The sequence below is a fragment of the Henckelia pumila genome, chromosome 2 (assembly GCF_033568475.1).
Source record: "Henckelia pumila isolate YLH828 chromosome 2, ASM3356847v2, whole genome shotgun sequence".
Lineage (NCBI taxonomy): Eukaryota > Viridiplantae > Streptophyta > Magnoliopsida > Lamiales > Gesneriaceae > Henckelia > Henckelia pumila.
The window spans coordinates 17,698,774-17,715,359 of record NC_133121.1 but is presented as its reverse complement, the minus strand read 5'-3'; the positions used below and the strand labels follow the sequence as shown (position 1 = coordinate 17,715,359).

Genomic DNA, 16,586 nt, shown 5'->3' with positions numbered 1-16,586 from the left:
AAAATAAATTTTAGGTTATATATTTTGAAAGTATGAGATGTTTTTTTGTTGGGTGGGTTAGACTTAAAACATAGTTGGATTAGTTAAAACTCAAAAATAAATAAATAATTATAGTTAATATTTAATGCCCAATATTTATTTTTTGAAAAGCCCAATTTTTTTTAATTATATAAATGAATTTCGGTTTAATCGATTCAACTGATATTTTTTTATAAAAATCGAAACCGAACCGATTAAACCGATATTTTTAAAAACATTAACCGATCAACCGAATTGAATTTCTAAATTTTTTTTCGATTTTATCGGTTTGACCGATATTTTGCTCACCCCTAGATCCACCCGATTATTTGGAACCTTTCGGGCCATTTTCAGACGTTTTGAATCTGATTTTAAACTTCTTATTCCCATTTGGAAACTCCTTAATCATGTTTTGTCAATTCTAAACATGTTTACTTGATTAATTACCATTCAATCACTAATTTTGGATTCGGGTCACTACAATAATAATAATAATCATCATCATCATCGACTCTTTCATTTATTTTTTAAGAATTTGGGTTTGAGGTCCTGTTTTTCGAGTATTCAATATGGATTTCTATGCTTGAACGAGAACTTTGATTTTTTTATGGGTTTGATTGTAGTGACCCGTATCCAAAATTTACGATTAAGTGGTAATTAATTAAGTAATCATGTTTAGATTAGATAAAACATGATTAAAAAAATTTCCAAACGGGTCTAAGGATTTGAAAAATGAATCTAGAACACTTAAAAATGGCCGGGAGAGTCCAAGCTCTCGGAGAGATCGGAAAGTCCGAACTATAGGATCAGACGGTCCGAAGGGGTAGAGTTCGGAGGGGCAGGGTTCGGACGATCCGAATAGGATCGAACGATACGATCTCCATAGGATAAGATAAGATACGAAATGAAATCTGATTGGCTAGGTGTGGGAGTTCGGACGCTCCGAAGTAAGGGTTCAGACGATCTGAACTGGGTCAAGCCAGGTGTCCGAATTGGTGACGTCATGGATGACATAATATTGGGATCAGACGATCCAAAGTGCATCTTCGGATAGTCCAAAGTGCTGGCAGTGACACATGTCACACATGCAGAGATCGGACGATCCAAAGGTGGGATCGGACTGTCCGAACTTGCTCTATAAATAGAGGTGCAGAGACTCAGTTTGGAGTGCACCGAGTCCCTTTTCCCTCTCCAATTCTAGCTAGTATTTTAGGCTTTTAGTGATTTTTAGGCATCCTACTGGAAAACCATAAGTAGCGGAGTTGTGCCCAAGTTGTGGAGCAGTCGCCATCAGCGGGCTGACGACGGATGCAGGTATAGCTTTGACTTTCTAAAAATATTAAAGAATATCTATTAGCTTAGTTAAGGCTTTTTAAACATGTTTAGTGATGCATGAGTATTTTGCATTGTAGAATTGTAGTACTGGATGGTAGGCTTGGAACCTAGATGGATACTTCTAGGAATGCCTTAGAAAGGTACGTAAATACTGACCGAGATAGCCGTCATGATATATGATCTTATATGTTGCATTTGTATGTGCTTTGTATATACCATGTTTTATTGCTTTAGCATATGCATAATTTATATCCGACAGCATCTCGTGAGATGTGGGTCAAGTGGGGAGGCTCAGCCCCCATGGTTTGGTCTATCACCAAGAGACGCCGCGACGGCGGAGACTGACGCTACGGTGATAGGGGAATATACGAGTACCCCGCGGACTAGCTATCCAGCACGATACTGTATATTCGTTGGCTCCCCTGAGCAGACTTGTTTTACTGGATTTTAAATCCATTTGCATGCATCATATTTGTTTATATATCATTGCTTCTGTATTGAGCGTAGTCGCTCATGTCCGGCATTTTCTGTATTTCTGGACACCCCATTCGACGAAGCAGGTGCAGGTAGTGCGCCCAGAGACTCGGAGTAGTCAGATACCATAGAGGCAGCGTGGTTAGTTGTTAGGTTGTATTTTAATTCGATTGAGATGTATATTGGATTTATTTAATCGGTTGTATTCCGCCGATCCAGTATTTATTTAATTTCTGCAACTTTTCTCTGATTAGTATTAATTGCATGCTTAATTAAGCTTTAAACTCTGATTAATAGTGGATCCGGGTTGGATTACTACATTGATTGAGTTTTAAGTTGATTTCTTGTTGAATTTGTTGAGTTTTATGTAATGCTTGCATTTCTAGTTACTCATAAAACAACCCGAGAATACTGCGGCTCTGTCGTTTTCTTGTTGTTTATACTTTCTGTTGTCGTAAGTTTTTGGGTCATTTGATTTTCTTTCGGGTTTTTTAGTTATGATTTTGAGGAAGGATTCCTTATGGGGTTGTATTCTAGGAGTTAAGTCCCAACTCAAAAATAAATTGACGTATTGTTATAAAAGAATCTGGAACGAAACTCATTACTTTACCTATATATGAATTGGTTCTGAAGAGAAAAAATGTCGAGTTCAATTCAAAGGAAAAAATTCAAAATTTAATGTGGATAATTTCTATTGAAGGAATGAAGGATGTAATTTCAGATTCTGATTCAGGTATATATTTGTAAATTTTAATTTTGTTATATATTATGATTAAATGATATTTGTTTTTTGTAGGTACCTTTGTGCACAAGTACAAGTAATGCATCACCGTCAAGTGTAAGCTCAAATGGTTTCATGGTGGAAGAATGACTCGTTGATGTAATGGTTTAACCATTAATGATACAATGACTTGATATGTTATTTTTTGGATTGGATTTGCTTGGATTAATTGTGTTTAGTTTATTTGTAAAGTACTAAGATGTTTTAGTTTTTAATGATTATGAACCAATAAGTTGTTTTAATTTATTTGTATTGTACCAATAACTTTTTTGAGAATCTCAAAAAATTATGAAAAAATATTTATTTGGGATCTCGCTTCCCGACCCGGCAGGATCCCGAATGTTCGAGAACCCGAACATTCGGATCACGATACTTTTCGGATATGAGATCGTGAGAAAAATAATTTTTCAATTCTTATCGGGACGGAAATTGGGTAGAAGGGTTACGAAACGGGTCCCGACTCTATCCCAACTCTATTTTCATATATGTCTCCACATTTCCAACAACACGAGAGAGTGTGTGAGCATTTCCTCCAAATAAATAATTAATAATCCCGACATACAACAACAAAACACAAATTATATCTAAAATCTAAAACAAACAAATGTTAAACGGTTTCACGAATCAAATTTGTGAAAGTGATATCCTATTTTACTCGACCCATGAAAAATATTATTTTTTATGCCAAAAGTATTACTTTTCATTGTAAATACAAGTTGGACCGACCGATCTCACGCCTCGCCTCAAGTAAGACTCACTGAATAAAAATAATAACAATAACACAACCAGAAGGCTATATTCAATAAACCTAATCTCATTTTATGAAATTAGAGGGTGTTTGACTGAGTTTATAAGCTTTTTTAATTTGTTTGACAATAATATTTGGTGAAAAAACTTATGAGTGGTCAAAATAATTTGTTTGACAACTTATAAACTGTTTTTAAAAAGCTAAGGTGATCCTAATTTTTTAAAAAATATCTTATTTTAAAATTTTACTATTCAAAACGGCCTTCTATATTTTCATAAATCCCCACCATGTCCCTCACTTTTAAATATTAAATATTTTTTAAAAATAAAATTTTCAAAGAATATCAATTTTTATAAATTAAAACATGAAATATATATATTTTTTGTGATATAGGTTTATACCTATGATAAAATTTTAAAACTATTTTTAAATAAAATTCATAGTATTATATTTTTTTTTTTTGTAATTTTGACAATAAAAATATCTTATAATGCCAAACACATCAACATCTTTAATTCGTTTACAATAAGTTCATCCAAACACTTTAACCGTTTATTTTAAAATAAGTCGTGACAACTTATAAACTCATAAACCAGCTTATAAGCTCCAATTTTTAATAAGCTTTGTCAAACACCCTCTTAACATTATGAATAATACTAGATGTACAACCAAAATATCGTACAACGATATTTACAACAATTATGTCGTGATATTTTGCTATTATCTCTTAAGATTTTGATATTATATCGTGAGATTTTGCATTCAATGTATCATGAGATTTGATAATTGAATTTTGTGTGGTGTAAAAATTATTGTAAAAATTTCGTTGTTTATGTAGCATTGCTCTAACATTATTGACTAATTGCAGTAGTATTTGATTTTAATGGGCTCTCAAACTTCAACCCTAACATCTATCACTCATCACTCATTCATCCCTAATTGTAAAATTCAACCCTAAATCAAATAAGTATAATTAGTAGATAAAGTAATCAAATAATTTTGATAAATTGGCTGGGATTTAATTTTTCTTGTTTGCATGTGATTTAAATTAGGCCCAAACATTGTCCGGCCCTTTTTTAAATATATACTTTTTTTTGGCCCTGTAATCATACATTGTGGCATTTTTTCGGCCCGTTAAAGCCCAATATTCAATGCTAACGCCGATATCTCCTTTTTACTCAAATCAATCGAACAAGCGTTACCGATTCAAGCCTCGCGCTTCTTTATTGAGAAACCCTCTTCACTCCGTGTGCAGATCGGTGCAGCATACATATTGGTCATCGGTTTCCGGTAATCTCTGCCCTCCTTCACTCGCATGCACTCGCACTCTCGCACGCTCATGATTATCATTCGACCCGCTTTATCACCATTTACATATTCGACTTTGTGTTTTTGTGTGCTGCTGCGATGTTACATTCATTATGCAGTAATGGGCTTCGTGGGTTTTGATTAGGGTTGCATAAGACTCGAGCTTTGGCCGAGTTTGTGTCTGAGGTCATGAATTTCGGTTGGTTAGTTTTTAGTTGACAAGTTTTAGAATTGAGTACAGGAAGGTATCATATATGAGATGATCAATTATTTTAAAAAATTCCAGTGATAAATACGAAGCTTGTGAACCGGGTCTCAAGCTTTCCAACAATCATGTCAAAGCTTGAGTTTGGTAGTGGCAGGTTTCAAGTGAAACGGCATATGAGCCAACTTGGTTTTTTTTTCATACCTGCAGTTTTGAATCATTAAAGAGTGGGCCGATTCGCCAGTTTTTCAAAATGGGCTAGGTGGGGTATTAATCATGAAGAGTCTGCGGATTATATTTTGGAATATTCCCCAAAACGATGGGTGAAACCCAAATCTTCCTGCAAAAATTTCCTAAGCATCTTGTTCCTCTAACTAATTCCTCAGAACAGACTTCGTTGATTTCTTGATTTTGGATATTTTTAGGTTTACTCACTACAAATATAAGTTTTTTTTCCCTTGTTCCAGATTATGTTAGTGAGCCAGTGAATAAACCAGCGAAAGATTTACCAATGGTAAGTTCCAACTTACATAGATGCATTACACACAACATGCACGTACCTTTGTTGCACAGCCATAGTTTTTTGTTCATCTTTTAGCATATTTTGTGGGGTTAATTTTTTTGATATGATCCCATTTTCTATATTAGTATTTCGTTTTTTCATTTCTCATTATAATAGTTTGTAACCACCACAGTCAGATATAAGGAAATGGTTCATTAAGCAACATGAGAAAGGTGCCGGAAACGGCGATGTATCGAAGCCAGCTAAGCCCTTGACTCCTGAGAAACCTCTTGGTGTCAATCCGCAGCCTGAAAAATTGGTTTCGCTCTCTGAAACTATCTTATTTTCCTTTTTTAACTTTCCTGATTTTAATTTACATTTTAACTGGATTCTTATGCTAAGGAAATGCAATTATTGATTCTTCAATGCTGATTTATTTTTTTGGTAAATGCAAAAATAACGAACGATTCTCATCTTAGGATAAGATTATCGATATGGTTGTGTAAAGAAACATATATCCTGGAACTGTGCTTTGTTTGATGTATCTATTTAAAAAAACTTGTATGTGAAGGATTTATATGGTGGAAATATAGAATAGCTGGGTTGTATTTACTTGCATTAAAGAAAAAGCAACACAAACTGGTGAAGCATGTTGACACAAACAACATTATGGATTAAAGAGCCCATCAAGTTACAGATATCAATGGATCAATATCTTAGAAGTTAGATCTTTTTATTTATGCAGTTTATTTATTTGGTCAGGAATATGAAATTGAAAAATCAGCTACACACATTACATGTTTTCTTTTATTGGCGGATCTTAGGCACAAGGAGAAGATTTTCCTGGTAGAAGGAAAACAAGCAAATATTTTGCTAAAGATAAACAAAATGTAGAAGATGAGATGGGTGCCAAGGAAGTTTCTACAAAAAGGAAGGGTCGAGGTGATGGTGGTACGTTGTCTAAAGATGTAAAGCCTCCACCTGAGAAAAAAATCCAAAAAATTGAGATTGACGACGACGACGACGACGATGAAGACGGAGATTTCATCTCATCTTCTTCAAGGAAGAGTAAAATGGGTACCACTCCTGGCAAGAAGAGAATTGGTTCTCGAAAGTTTGGTGTAGAAAGTGATGACGATGAATATGCAGAAATAAAACCGAGTTCAAATGCTGCTGGAAGGGGTCGTGGTGCGAAAGGTTCTTCAGCCACTCCAGTAAAGGCAAAAAGTAAGGATGTTACCGGAAGCGATGAAGAGGATGTCGACGATAAGGATGTTAAATCTGTAAAATCTGGTGGCAGAGGCCGTGGTGGAAGAGGTGTTCCAGCAAGTGGGAGAGGTAGAGGTGGTGGAGGTAGGGGTGGATTCGTGAACTTTGGGGAGAGGAAAGATCCTCCTCATAAAGGAGAGAAGGTGAGAACTTAGACAATCTTAAAACCTTTTTTTGGAAAATGCCACTTGTTGACAGGGTATGGTTTCTTGTTCACCAGGAAGTTCCCAAAGGTGCTTCTAACTGTTTAGATGGTTTGACTTTTGTGATCAGCGGAACACTTGACAGGTAATCGAATCTCATCGGGTTTGTACTTATAGTACTTACATGTCTGGTTCTGGCATGTGTAATCGCTTACTTATCCGTATTAGCCGTAAAGCCTGTGTGAGTGAATGCGCGTGCCTTCAAGGTTGCATGCTCACAAACACTTAATTGCACTTGTTTGTGATGTGCACTGCTTCTCTATCTCTGCTTTGATTATCATCGACTTAGTTAAACATGCTGTTTCTGTGCTTTTCTTCTTCCAGTTTGGAAAGAGAAGAAGCTGAAGATTTGATCAAGCGTCATGGTGGGCGTGTTACTGGATCTGTCAGCAAAAAGACGGTGAATTGTTGACTTTTTATTTTTACTACTTATTCATGGCATGATTTTATCAGCTAATAATCTATTGTGCTCTTACAGAATTATCTTCTATGTGATGAAGATATTGGCGGACGGAAGTCCGAGAAGGCCAAAGAACTTGGGTTAGTTATTTGTTTTTATTTGCTATGTATTTGACATTTTCACCTTTCTCCATCAGTTTTTTGATTTTAACAAAATTTATCTTTCCCTAGCACCGCCTTTCTCACGGAGGATGGTTTATTTGACATGATTCGGGCATCAAATAATTCAGGAACTGCAACACAAGCAACAAAGAAGACAGTGGATAAGGTTGCACCATCTTCTACCAAAAAGAACTTTCAAAAGCCAGATCAATCGAGTATGCTTCCATCAACCACAATTAGATTGATCATTTACTGTGTTTTCATAAGCTGCCAGCAGAAATTAACTTACTTTGTTGTGCATGATATCAGCACACAATGTCAAACGAAAGGTCACTTTTTTCTTTTTCACTGTGGGCATGTAAATGTGAGTACTTGAGTAGATGCTTCCTTTTACATTTTTATGTCCGAGTTTTTTTTTTGTTAATGAATGTCATGGTCGTATTTTCATGAAAATATGTTTGATTTGGATCTGCTATATTTGGTGAATTACTGTTCATTGACGGTTGGATAAAATGTTAAAATTATCGAGCGAAATCCTCAACAAATGGATTGTAACATCATGTCGTTTCCTTTTTGACTAGGTATAAGATCTTTATTCAGTTATGATTCTGTTTCAACTTTCAGTAAGCTAGTTTTAAACAGTAAATTACCCTTCAGGAGTGAAAGGCTGAAAGCTGACAACCTTTGACTCTTCTTCTTTTGTTTTGTTATTGTTACTTCTTATGTGCTTTCTTTATATTAATTTTTACTTGTTGCATTACAATGGTTTTGCTAGAACAAGTTGGCCATATTGCCGCAAGCAAGGATGCCAAAGGTTTGACATCTGCTGCTGTTCATTCCAAACTACCGACCACACAAAATCTGTTGCCGTGGACTGAAAAATATAAGCCAAAGGTTCCCAATGATATTGTTGGGAATCAGTCATTGGTATGCATTTTTAATTCATCTTTCTTGAGAGGTGAAGGTCTCTATCTGTATGTTATTAGTGACAATAGCAGGTCAAATGCAGGTGAAACAGCTTCATGATTGGCTTGCAAACTGGAATCAACAATTCCTTAACTCTGGACAAAAAGGAAAAGGAAAGAAGCCTAATGATTCTGGTGCTAAAAAGTGTGTATTGTTGAGTGGGACGCCAGGCATTGGGAAAACAACATATGCGAGGTTGGTTAGTCAGATGCTTGGTTTCTGTGCAATTGAGGTTGGTATTTGTGTCAATTTAACCCTTTTGTTTTAAAGTTAGTCTGGCCATGCTGGTGCATAAATTGACTGTGTTCATTGCCTTCAGGTTAATGCAAGTGACAGTCGTGGAAAGGCTGATGCTAAAATTCAGAAAGGAATTGGTGGAAGTACTTCCAATTCTATCAAAGAGCTTATTAGCAATGAAGGCTTGAATCCTAACATGGAACGGTCGGTGTTTACTAGTATGCTTGCATTTGAAAGTAACTTAGGTGTAATTTAAAATTTTAATGTTTTTTACTGCTATTACAGCTCTCAGCACCTAAAGACTGTTCTCATCATGGATGAAGTTGATGGCATGTCTGCTGGAGATAGAGGTGGAATAGCGGATCTTATTGCCAGCATCAAGATTTCAAAAATTCCTATTATATGCATCTGTAATGATCGCTATAGCCAGAAACTTAAAAGCCTAGTGAACTACTGCTTACTCCTTAGCTATCGTAAACCAACAAAGCAGCAGGTCTCTTTTGGTCTATTCATCTTATGCATGAATGTGCATGTACCATTGCTGATCTTTGACTTCTAGCTTTGTAATACTGCATGTTTGGATTTTGGTTTGGGGCTAGCTATGGATATGATTGGCAAGGTTTCCTGTTGGGTGGAAAAAAGTCCTGTGCATTTTTACTCTCTTTATTATTCTGACTTTTGTTAAAAACAAATTGTCAATGTCATCCTGTAATTCAAAAATTGGTCCTCATGACCAAGTATATTACTTCCCATCGATTTTGGCATTGGTCTAACCAAATAACATCGAAGTGCATTTTTCAATAATAAGAGAATATTATAAATTGCCTGTAGAATTCATTTTTGATAATTTAATCAGTACAAATATAATGGTCGGGCCTTAGAGGCCTAACTTTGCCTTGGCTAGGAAACCTGAACTTTCTCATCTTTGAGTGAGAAGCATTTGAAGGTGTTTGATGGTGCTATGTGAGTTAATCTGAAGCCTGATTCTGTTGACTAAATGTGTATGGCCTTCCTGTCACGAAAATGTATTGATTACTAGGATCTTTTGTTTTATATACTTGATAGGCACTTTGAATCGATATTCAAACACAATCCCCTGTCCCTGAATCATCAAACTCTTCACTCTTATATGCTTTGGGTTAGTTTTTGGTTAAAATGATGACGGCCAGTGATCCAGAACCTATTTGGTGCCAATCTTTTGAGTTTCTATTTCGGCATTTAATTATTTCATTCAAGTTTTTGATGGTCATGGTGATGGCTTTGATAGATGGCGAAAAGATTGTCACAGATAGCAAATGCAGAGCACCTCCAAGTTAATGAGGTACAATCTTTTATGAATGAATTTTTATATTAATTAATGCTTTAACTTTCTAAACGCTCTTATCCTTTTTAAATGTTTCCATTTTGCTATGTTGTGCTCATTTCATCATGTTCTTTTGAGTTGGGCAGATATTTGTAGGATATTGAACTCACATTTTGGTCGAGTGTTAATGGATGAATGAATCAATGATATTTTTTCCACTACACTTTCTTCCCCTCTCTTCTTCTCCTCTGGCTCTGTGTTTTTTTTTTGGTTTTTTTTTTTTGGGAGGCGGGAGAGGAGGGTGATGGAGCAATCTTAAATTGGAAACCATCTAACTTTTGCCACAAATCATTGCATGTCTACTTATGTTACTGTCTACTTATGTTACTGATTGAGATGCTTTACAATCCTAGTTTCCTATCAAAAAAAAAAAAAAGATGCTTTACAATCATAAAGAGTTGCTATGTTCTCGATTCTAGATTTAGTCAGACATTGGAGTGTTATTATATTTTGTCGATGTTTGTTGGGTACTAAGGGTCTGTGGATATCTTATCCGCTTTTTTGTAATTATCACATGTTCCTTTATATATATATAATATGATCTCGTTTCTTATAAAAAAAGATGCTTTGCAATCATAGATTGCGCTGGAGGAACTTGCAGAAAGAGTCAATGGAGATATGCGAATGGCCCTGAACCAGTTGCAGTATATGAGTCTCTCTTTGTCAGTCCTTAATTTTGATGACATCAAACAGCGCCTTCAAAACAGTTCCAAGGATGAAGATATTTCCCCCTTCACAGCTGTTGATAAGTATGACGCTCTTTTAGATGTTTGAATTTCAATTGTTTGTTAGATGTTATTTTGCTACTCTTTACTCCATAATGTTTTTGGCCTTCTAATGGTATTTTCTTTTGTGGAAATAACTCCAGTTGAATTCCTTTATATATTCTGATTAGGGATCAGAATAACTCACAAACCTGTCTGCTAATTATTAGTCCCTTGTGTATGGATGTCAATTTTTCCTTGTCTATCAGTGTGAGAAGGTGTCGTATCCGTTGCCTTTTCATTCGATATGTCTAGTAAATGAGGTTGCTTCTAATGATTTGTAAGTTTCTGACTTTTTCCTGGAAGACGATAAGTTTTATGTTGTTTATACAGATTATTTGGCTTCAATGGCGGGAAGTTGAGAATGGATGAGAGAATTGACCTTAGCATGAGTGATCCCGATCTGGTGCCACTTCTTATTCAGGTATTGCCAGATAACTATTTTCATTGTCTACAAATTATCAAATTTCGATAATTGGCGGAGGACAGCATTAGAGGCTAATGGATAAATGGTTGTCATTTGTCAAAACTTAAAAGATATTGCATAAGAAGAATGCTGAAGCTGGAGCGATGTTTGTCTTCTGATACCTCTAAAATATATTGTTTTTTCTTTAGTGTGTGCTTTTCTCTGCCGCTGGCCTCTTCTTCCTTTTTCTCATCTTTCGAGCCACTGGATTTGATGGAAAGATAATTCATTTGTAGTTTTCCTTCAAATAATTGCATGATCTGTGCACAATATATTTGATAGTGCATAATTGTGTATGTGTGGGGTTGCAAAACCTTGGTGACTTTCAGGAAATGTGTACCAAATTTATATTGATGACTTTTATTCAGTGTTTTAAAAAGCGAGCAATAGCGCAATTTACATAGCGCTCGGCCTTTAGCGATTTGCACAGATTGCGCACGCTATTTGCTGGTGAGGCGCACCTTACCGGAAATAGCGTGCGCTATCACGCCTTTTTCCCAAATAGCCAACACTATATGGGCCCATAAATAAAAGCCCATAATTGATTTATTTGACCTACAATTTAACGCACAACGCTTTTCACAAATCGCAAGCCCTACAGATTCAGAACTCCTCAAGCGAATAAACCTAGAGCCGATTCAGAATTCAAACTGCAACTTCCATTTTCCAGATTCACGATTCCAACCCTAGATAATCTTGATAATGATTGCAACATAGAGTTGGATGATAGTGATTATTTTCAGATTATGTTGTTTTAGTGGTAAGACTTTCTAGATTATATGGTTTCATAACTAATTATCTCACTTATTTGCTTATATGAGTATATTTTTAATTAAATAATTGACGTGCACAAATAGCTTACACTATGCGCTGCGCTATTTACGCTACGCTATCACAGGACGAAAACCCTACAGGCCAATGCTACGCCTTTTAAAACAGTGCTTTTATTGTGAAAATTGCTGGAGTTCTGATGAAATTATCATCTATATTTTATCTTTTTCCATTGGTGTTTGCATTTGCTCTGGTGACCTCAAGCTTGAACATAAACTAATTCTCAATAAACGGAATCCAATGTCATAAATCTTGAGCTCTCAGCTTTGCTTGTCTTGTTTGCAATCTATCTTGAATACCGATTTTTCTCCCAATTCCCTCCCTATGCCTCGGCTATCATGATCTCTGCTCCATTTATTCTGGAATTAGTAGCTGTGCAGTGTGCACCCAATTCCCGGTATTTAGTAGTTTTAGATGTTCAGTCAGCTGTTTTAGTTTGCATGCACAGAAGACAGTAGTGGAATGGATGTGCACAGGGATGCAAATCTGTACATTTTTCATTATTAATAATAATATGTTTATCCTATGGATGAGAAATAGATTTATTTCTGCAATGGATGCATTAGAATACTTGTGCCATTTACAATAAATAAATTTAATGAAAGAGCTGTATAGCCGACTTCTTAATTCTTATAGTTGGGGACTAATGCCTATCTGATAGTGAAAGACTAGGAGTCAACTATAGAATACTAGTACTTCACACCTGGGCTGAATGTTAATGTGAGCGCTATAAATATTGTATAGCTGACTCCTAGTTGACTAACGTGTCTAGTACTTTTCACCTGGGATGAATGTTAACATGAGCATCTATCTAGATTCTTATTGCCTTGTTTTCAGGAAAATTATATCAATTATAGGCCAAGTTCATCTGGTAAAGATGATAACCAACTGAAAAGAATGAGTCTACTTGCTCGTGCTGCTGAATCGATTGCTGACGGTGATATTGTTAATGTCCAAATTCGAAGATACCGTCAGTGGCAGCTATCTCAGATTGGTTCTCTTGCATCTTGTATAATTCCGTAAGTTTTCTATGCTGGGTTCTTAAGCTGGTTTTTCCTTATCACTGTATGTTAAAAAAGGGAGGATATTTTTTCGTAAACTTTCAGATTTTGGGAATTATAATAAATTCGTAGATACAATAGTATGAATTAGGAGATATACAATTATTTGTTTCCATTTTCTTGTTCCCCTCTATATAATTGGTGATGTATTACTCATGAATTATTAAATAAAAAGAAGAGTTATTTCTCTCCCCTACAACTCTGATACGGTATCATTATGATAGTGCTGATGTTAATTCATTTTGTTTGAACCAGTGCAGCTCTGTTACATGGGCAACGGGAAATACTTGAGCAGGTAATTTGATTACAGTTTCGCATATTAGTGCATTTTTTACAAAACAGGTTGTTCTGCGTGGTTAGTTTTAGTTCTATAATTCATCACCTTAACTTCTTTCCAAAACTTTCGTGACAATCAATATGAAGAATTTTTTAATGTTAAGAAGTAACATGAGCTCCAAAAGTTGAATTCTTAAGTTTCTTGACTTTTTATTTATTTATTTCAGCAAATCTTATTGAATGTCATTTTACCAATCTGGTGTTGCATGTTTGATAAGCATGCTCAGGAGCATTTTTATATCCTTTTGATATCATTCCTTCTATATGAGAATCATATTGACCCTATTACCGAAATTTGTTTTGACGGTCTACTGAATTCATGATTCAGTGAGGGCCAGGGAATATAACGTCAGGCTCTAAACAAAAAATTTGGTTCCACGATGCATTTTTTATATCATGTTTTGAGAAAGTTTTCAGCTGTTGAATTCAGCCTGCGTAATGTGAAGAGTAATATCTCTGTTCTGAAGGTACAATCATTCTTATTCTTTTCACTTTTTCAGGGAGAACGCAATTTCAATAGATTTGGTGGATGGCTGGGAAAAAATTCTACTGCCGGGAAGAATAACAGACTTTTAGAGGACCTGCATGTTCATCTTCTTTCATCTCGTGAATCTAATTTAGGAAGGTACATATTTTGTGTTTGTGTCACTGACTCTATGGCTACTGCTTGGATCATTCTATATTTTGGCTAAGTTTTGTCTCTAGAAATCTTCTGGGCCATCTTTATTATTATTTCAATGCCTTTTCAGTTTTCATCCCTTCAGTTCTTTTTTTATAAAAAAAAAATCTAAATGAAGGGTAAGGCAGTTTAGCTTAAACTAACTCGTCTTTACCTTCTTTAATTTTTCTTTATTTGTGCTCCTTAACTATGCTACTGCCTTCATCATGGCAGGGCAACTTTGCGACTGGACTATCACACTCTTCTCCTGAAACAGTTGACTGATCCTTTGAGAGTGCTACCTAAGGTTGATTTTTTTGTTCCCTTTTTTCTAGCAAGAGGTTGATATCGTTATTTCTTAACATCCTTTATTTTGTGAAATATTTCTCAGGATGAAGCTGTTGAGAAAGTTGTCGACTTTATGGATCTGTACTCCATTAACATGGAAGACTTGGATACAATCATCGAGTTATCAAAATTTAAGGTTTTTCTATAATTTACTGCTCATCTCCACCTAACATAGTTTTGCATGTGCTGCTGCTCATCTGGCTTACCGTGTATATGCACAAGGGACACCCAAATCCAATGGATGGCGTACAGCCTGCTGTAAAAGCTGCACTGACACGAGCTTATAACAAAGGCAGCTCATCGCGTGTGATTAAGACAGCAGATTTTATTACTCTTCCTGGAATGAAAAAGGCTCCTAAGAAACGGGTTGCAGCAATGCTGGAACCTGTAGAAGAAGCCTTAGTTGAAGAAAATGCTGCTGAAATTGCAGAAAATGAAGAAGAAATCCTCTCAGATACTGGGGACCAAGGTATGTCTTCCCTGTTATGCTAGAGATGATGTATTGATTAAAGTCAATTTGATCTTTATTTTTTCGGAGTTGATAAAACATACTTTTGGTTTAATTACTTTGTAAATCACACCCTTTTTAAAGAAATACAGTGTTTTAACGCGAGTCCTGAATCACTTTTTGTACTTATTAGAACAGTGTAGTTTGGTGGTTTAGTCTTCAGTATCATTTCACATTTTAGGAATCTGCTTTGAGCAAATGTATCGTTTTGTTTTAATAATCAGTTCTGACTATTAATGCTTTGTTGCCTACGGTTTGTTTCAGAGGACTCCTCTGATGACGAAAAGAAGGTGGAATCAGATCTGCGGAGTCTTAATTCGAAGGGTTGGTGACACTTTTCTCAAGAAACTATATTCCCCTGTGATCTAATCTTTTTTTTTGTGGACTGTTGTATTCTTTTTATTATAATTATTATTACTTTTTGTTAATTTTAGCAATCAAAGTAGAAATGGAGTTGAAGGGTTCAGGAAACTCAAGTGCAAAAAAGGCACCCGCCGGACGAGGGAGAGGTAAAGGAAGTGCCGGTGTTGCTGCTGCTACCTCGGACCAGAAAGGAGGACGAGGCTCTGGTTCCGGTTCCAAGAGAAAGAGATGAAATGTTTTATCGCCACAATCATTTAGAACTCGTACAGTGTATGCACCACCCGTTTCATTTCCCCTGTTAGATGTCTAAGTTCCTGGTTTGGAAGTGGTGTAAGATGTTCTTTGCTACTTTTTTTTTTGTTGAGCTGAATCGTTTTGAAAGAGAAACCGATTTTTTGACTTCAATTTTGTGTTTTGGCTCACTTTGTTTTTTTTTTTTTAAATTTTAATGTGAAGTAAATTTTTGTTGACCAAAACGAATATGCAAACATTGATTGATTTATATGTATGAGTTTATTCAAAATTAATACTGAATGTTTTTATTTAAAGAACGCAGACTTCAAGTTTTAATGTTTTTAGATGATATATGATAAAATTGCACATATTCTGTATTTTTTAAGACATTATATATTAATATATTATTTTTTAATGATTCATGTATAATATATATTTTTACTACTAATGTACTCTATATATTTTTTCATTGTATAAAAATCCGCATCTCAACCGTTTCGTGAAATGAGATTAGAACTAGAATGGTAGTCAACGTGGCCATTACAATGAACTATGAGCTTGATGATCCAATTTTTAAAACAGAAGGGCAGCACAACCAAAGGAAGGACTTAGAAAATTAGAAAACATTTTCAAATTTTAACGAGAGAAAATTGTAGTTCAGGACAGGTAGACGAATAAGAATGAAAATTGTAGCTAAGACAGAATTGAAAGTTTGATTCCATGGTTCCATCATTGCAAATGCAATTATGTGCAAAATCAATGATAGAATCCAAAATCTTTTATAAATATGAGAAGCAAGGATCGGCTTAGACTACGCTATAGCGCGAGACACGCCTAAGCCATTGGCACATGAAGCCATGAGTGGCTTCTGAAGCATCAATAGTTACTAAACGATTTATTTGCTTCATTAGAGAGGACTTATTCAATGCTGCATTGGGTAAAATTCACCCGGTACAGCATCTGCCGTCCAAACATGTGGGGCCCGGGCTCCTATTCATGAGGCCCGGCCCCCATGAACGGCCCAGATCCACTGGGTGAAATTCATCC

At 35.6% G+C, this 16,586-nt stretch overlaps 1 protein-coding gene across 2 annotated transcripts; it reads left to right on the top strand.

Annotated features, from left to right (window-relative positions):
* The first annotated feature begins 4,550 nt into the window (after positions 1–4,550).
* LOC140880192 (replication factor C subunit 1) lies at positions 4,551–15,710 on the top strand. 2 transcript variants are annotated; one of them, XM_073284407.1, is made up of 24 exons: positions 4,619–4,646; positions 5,080–5,131; positions 5,337–5,383; positions 5,565–5,690; positions 6,196–6,783; positions 6,861–6,928; positions 7,168–7,243; positions 7,322–7,383; positions 7,474–7,619; positions 8,180–8,331; positions 8,414–8,602; positions 8,690–8,811; positions 8,893–9,100; positions 9,875–9,928; positions 10,550–10,719; positions 11,068–11,158; positions 12,869–13,050; positions 13,348–13,387; positions 13,929–14,053; positions 14,321–14,393; positions 14,478–14,570; positions 14,657–14,903; positions 15,207–15,266; positions 15,377–15,710. In XM_073284407.1, the coding sequence occupies exons 3-24, from the start codon at positions 5,381–5,383 to the stop codon at positions 15,535–15,537; spliced, it is 3,036 nt and encodes a 1,011-aa protein (XP_073140508.1). In that variant the 5' UTR covers positions 4,619–4,646; positions 5,080–5,131; positions 5,337–5,380; the 3' UTR covers positions 15,538–15,710. The 2 variants fall into 2 exon arrangements, with proteins under 2 accessions (XP_073140506.1, XP_073140508.1); XM_073284405.1 differs by lacking the exon at positions 5,080–5,131 and having other exon boundaries at positions 4,551–4,646.
* The last annotated feature ends 876 nt before the right edge of the window (positions 15,711–16,586 follow it).

Coding starts and splice junctions, on each gene's coding strand:
- LOC140880192 (XM_073284405.1), top strand. Junction 7,620..8,179: donor TCAAAAGCCAGATCAATCGA/GTATGCTTCCAT, acceptor TGGTTTTGCTAG/AACAAGTTGGCCATATTGCC. Junction 14,394..14,477: donor CTTTGAGAGTGCTACCTAAG/GTTGATTTTTTT, acceptor AATATTTCTCAG/GATGAAGCTGTTGAGAAAGT.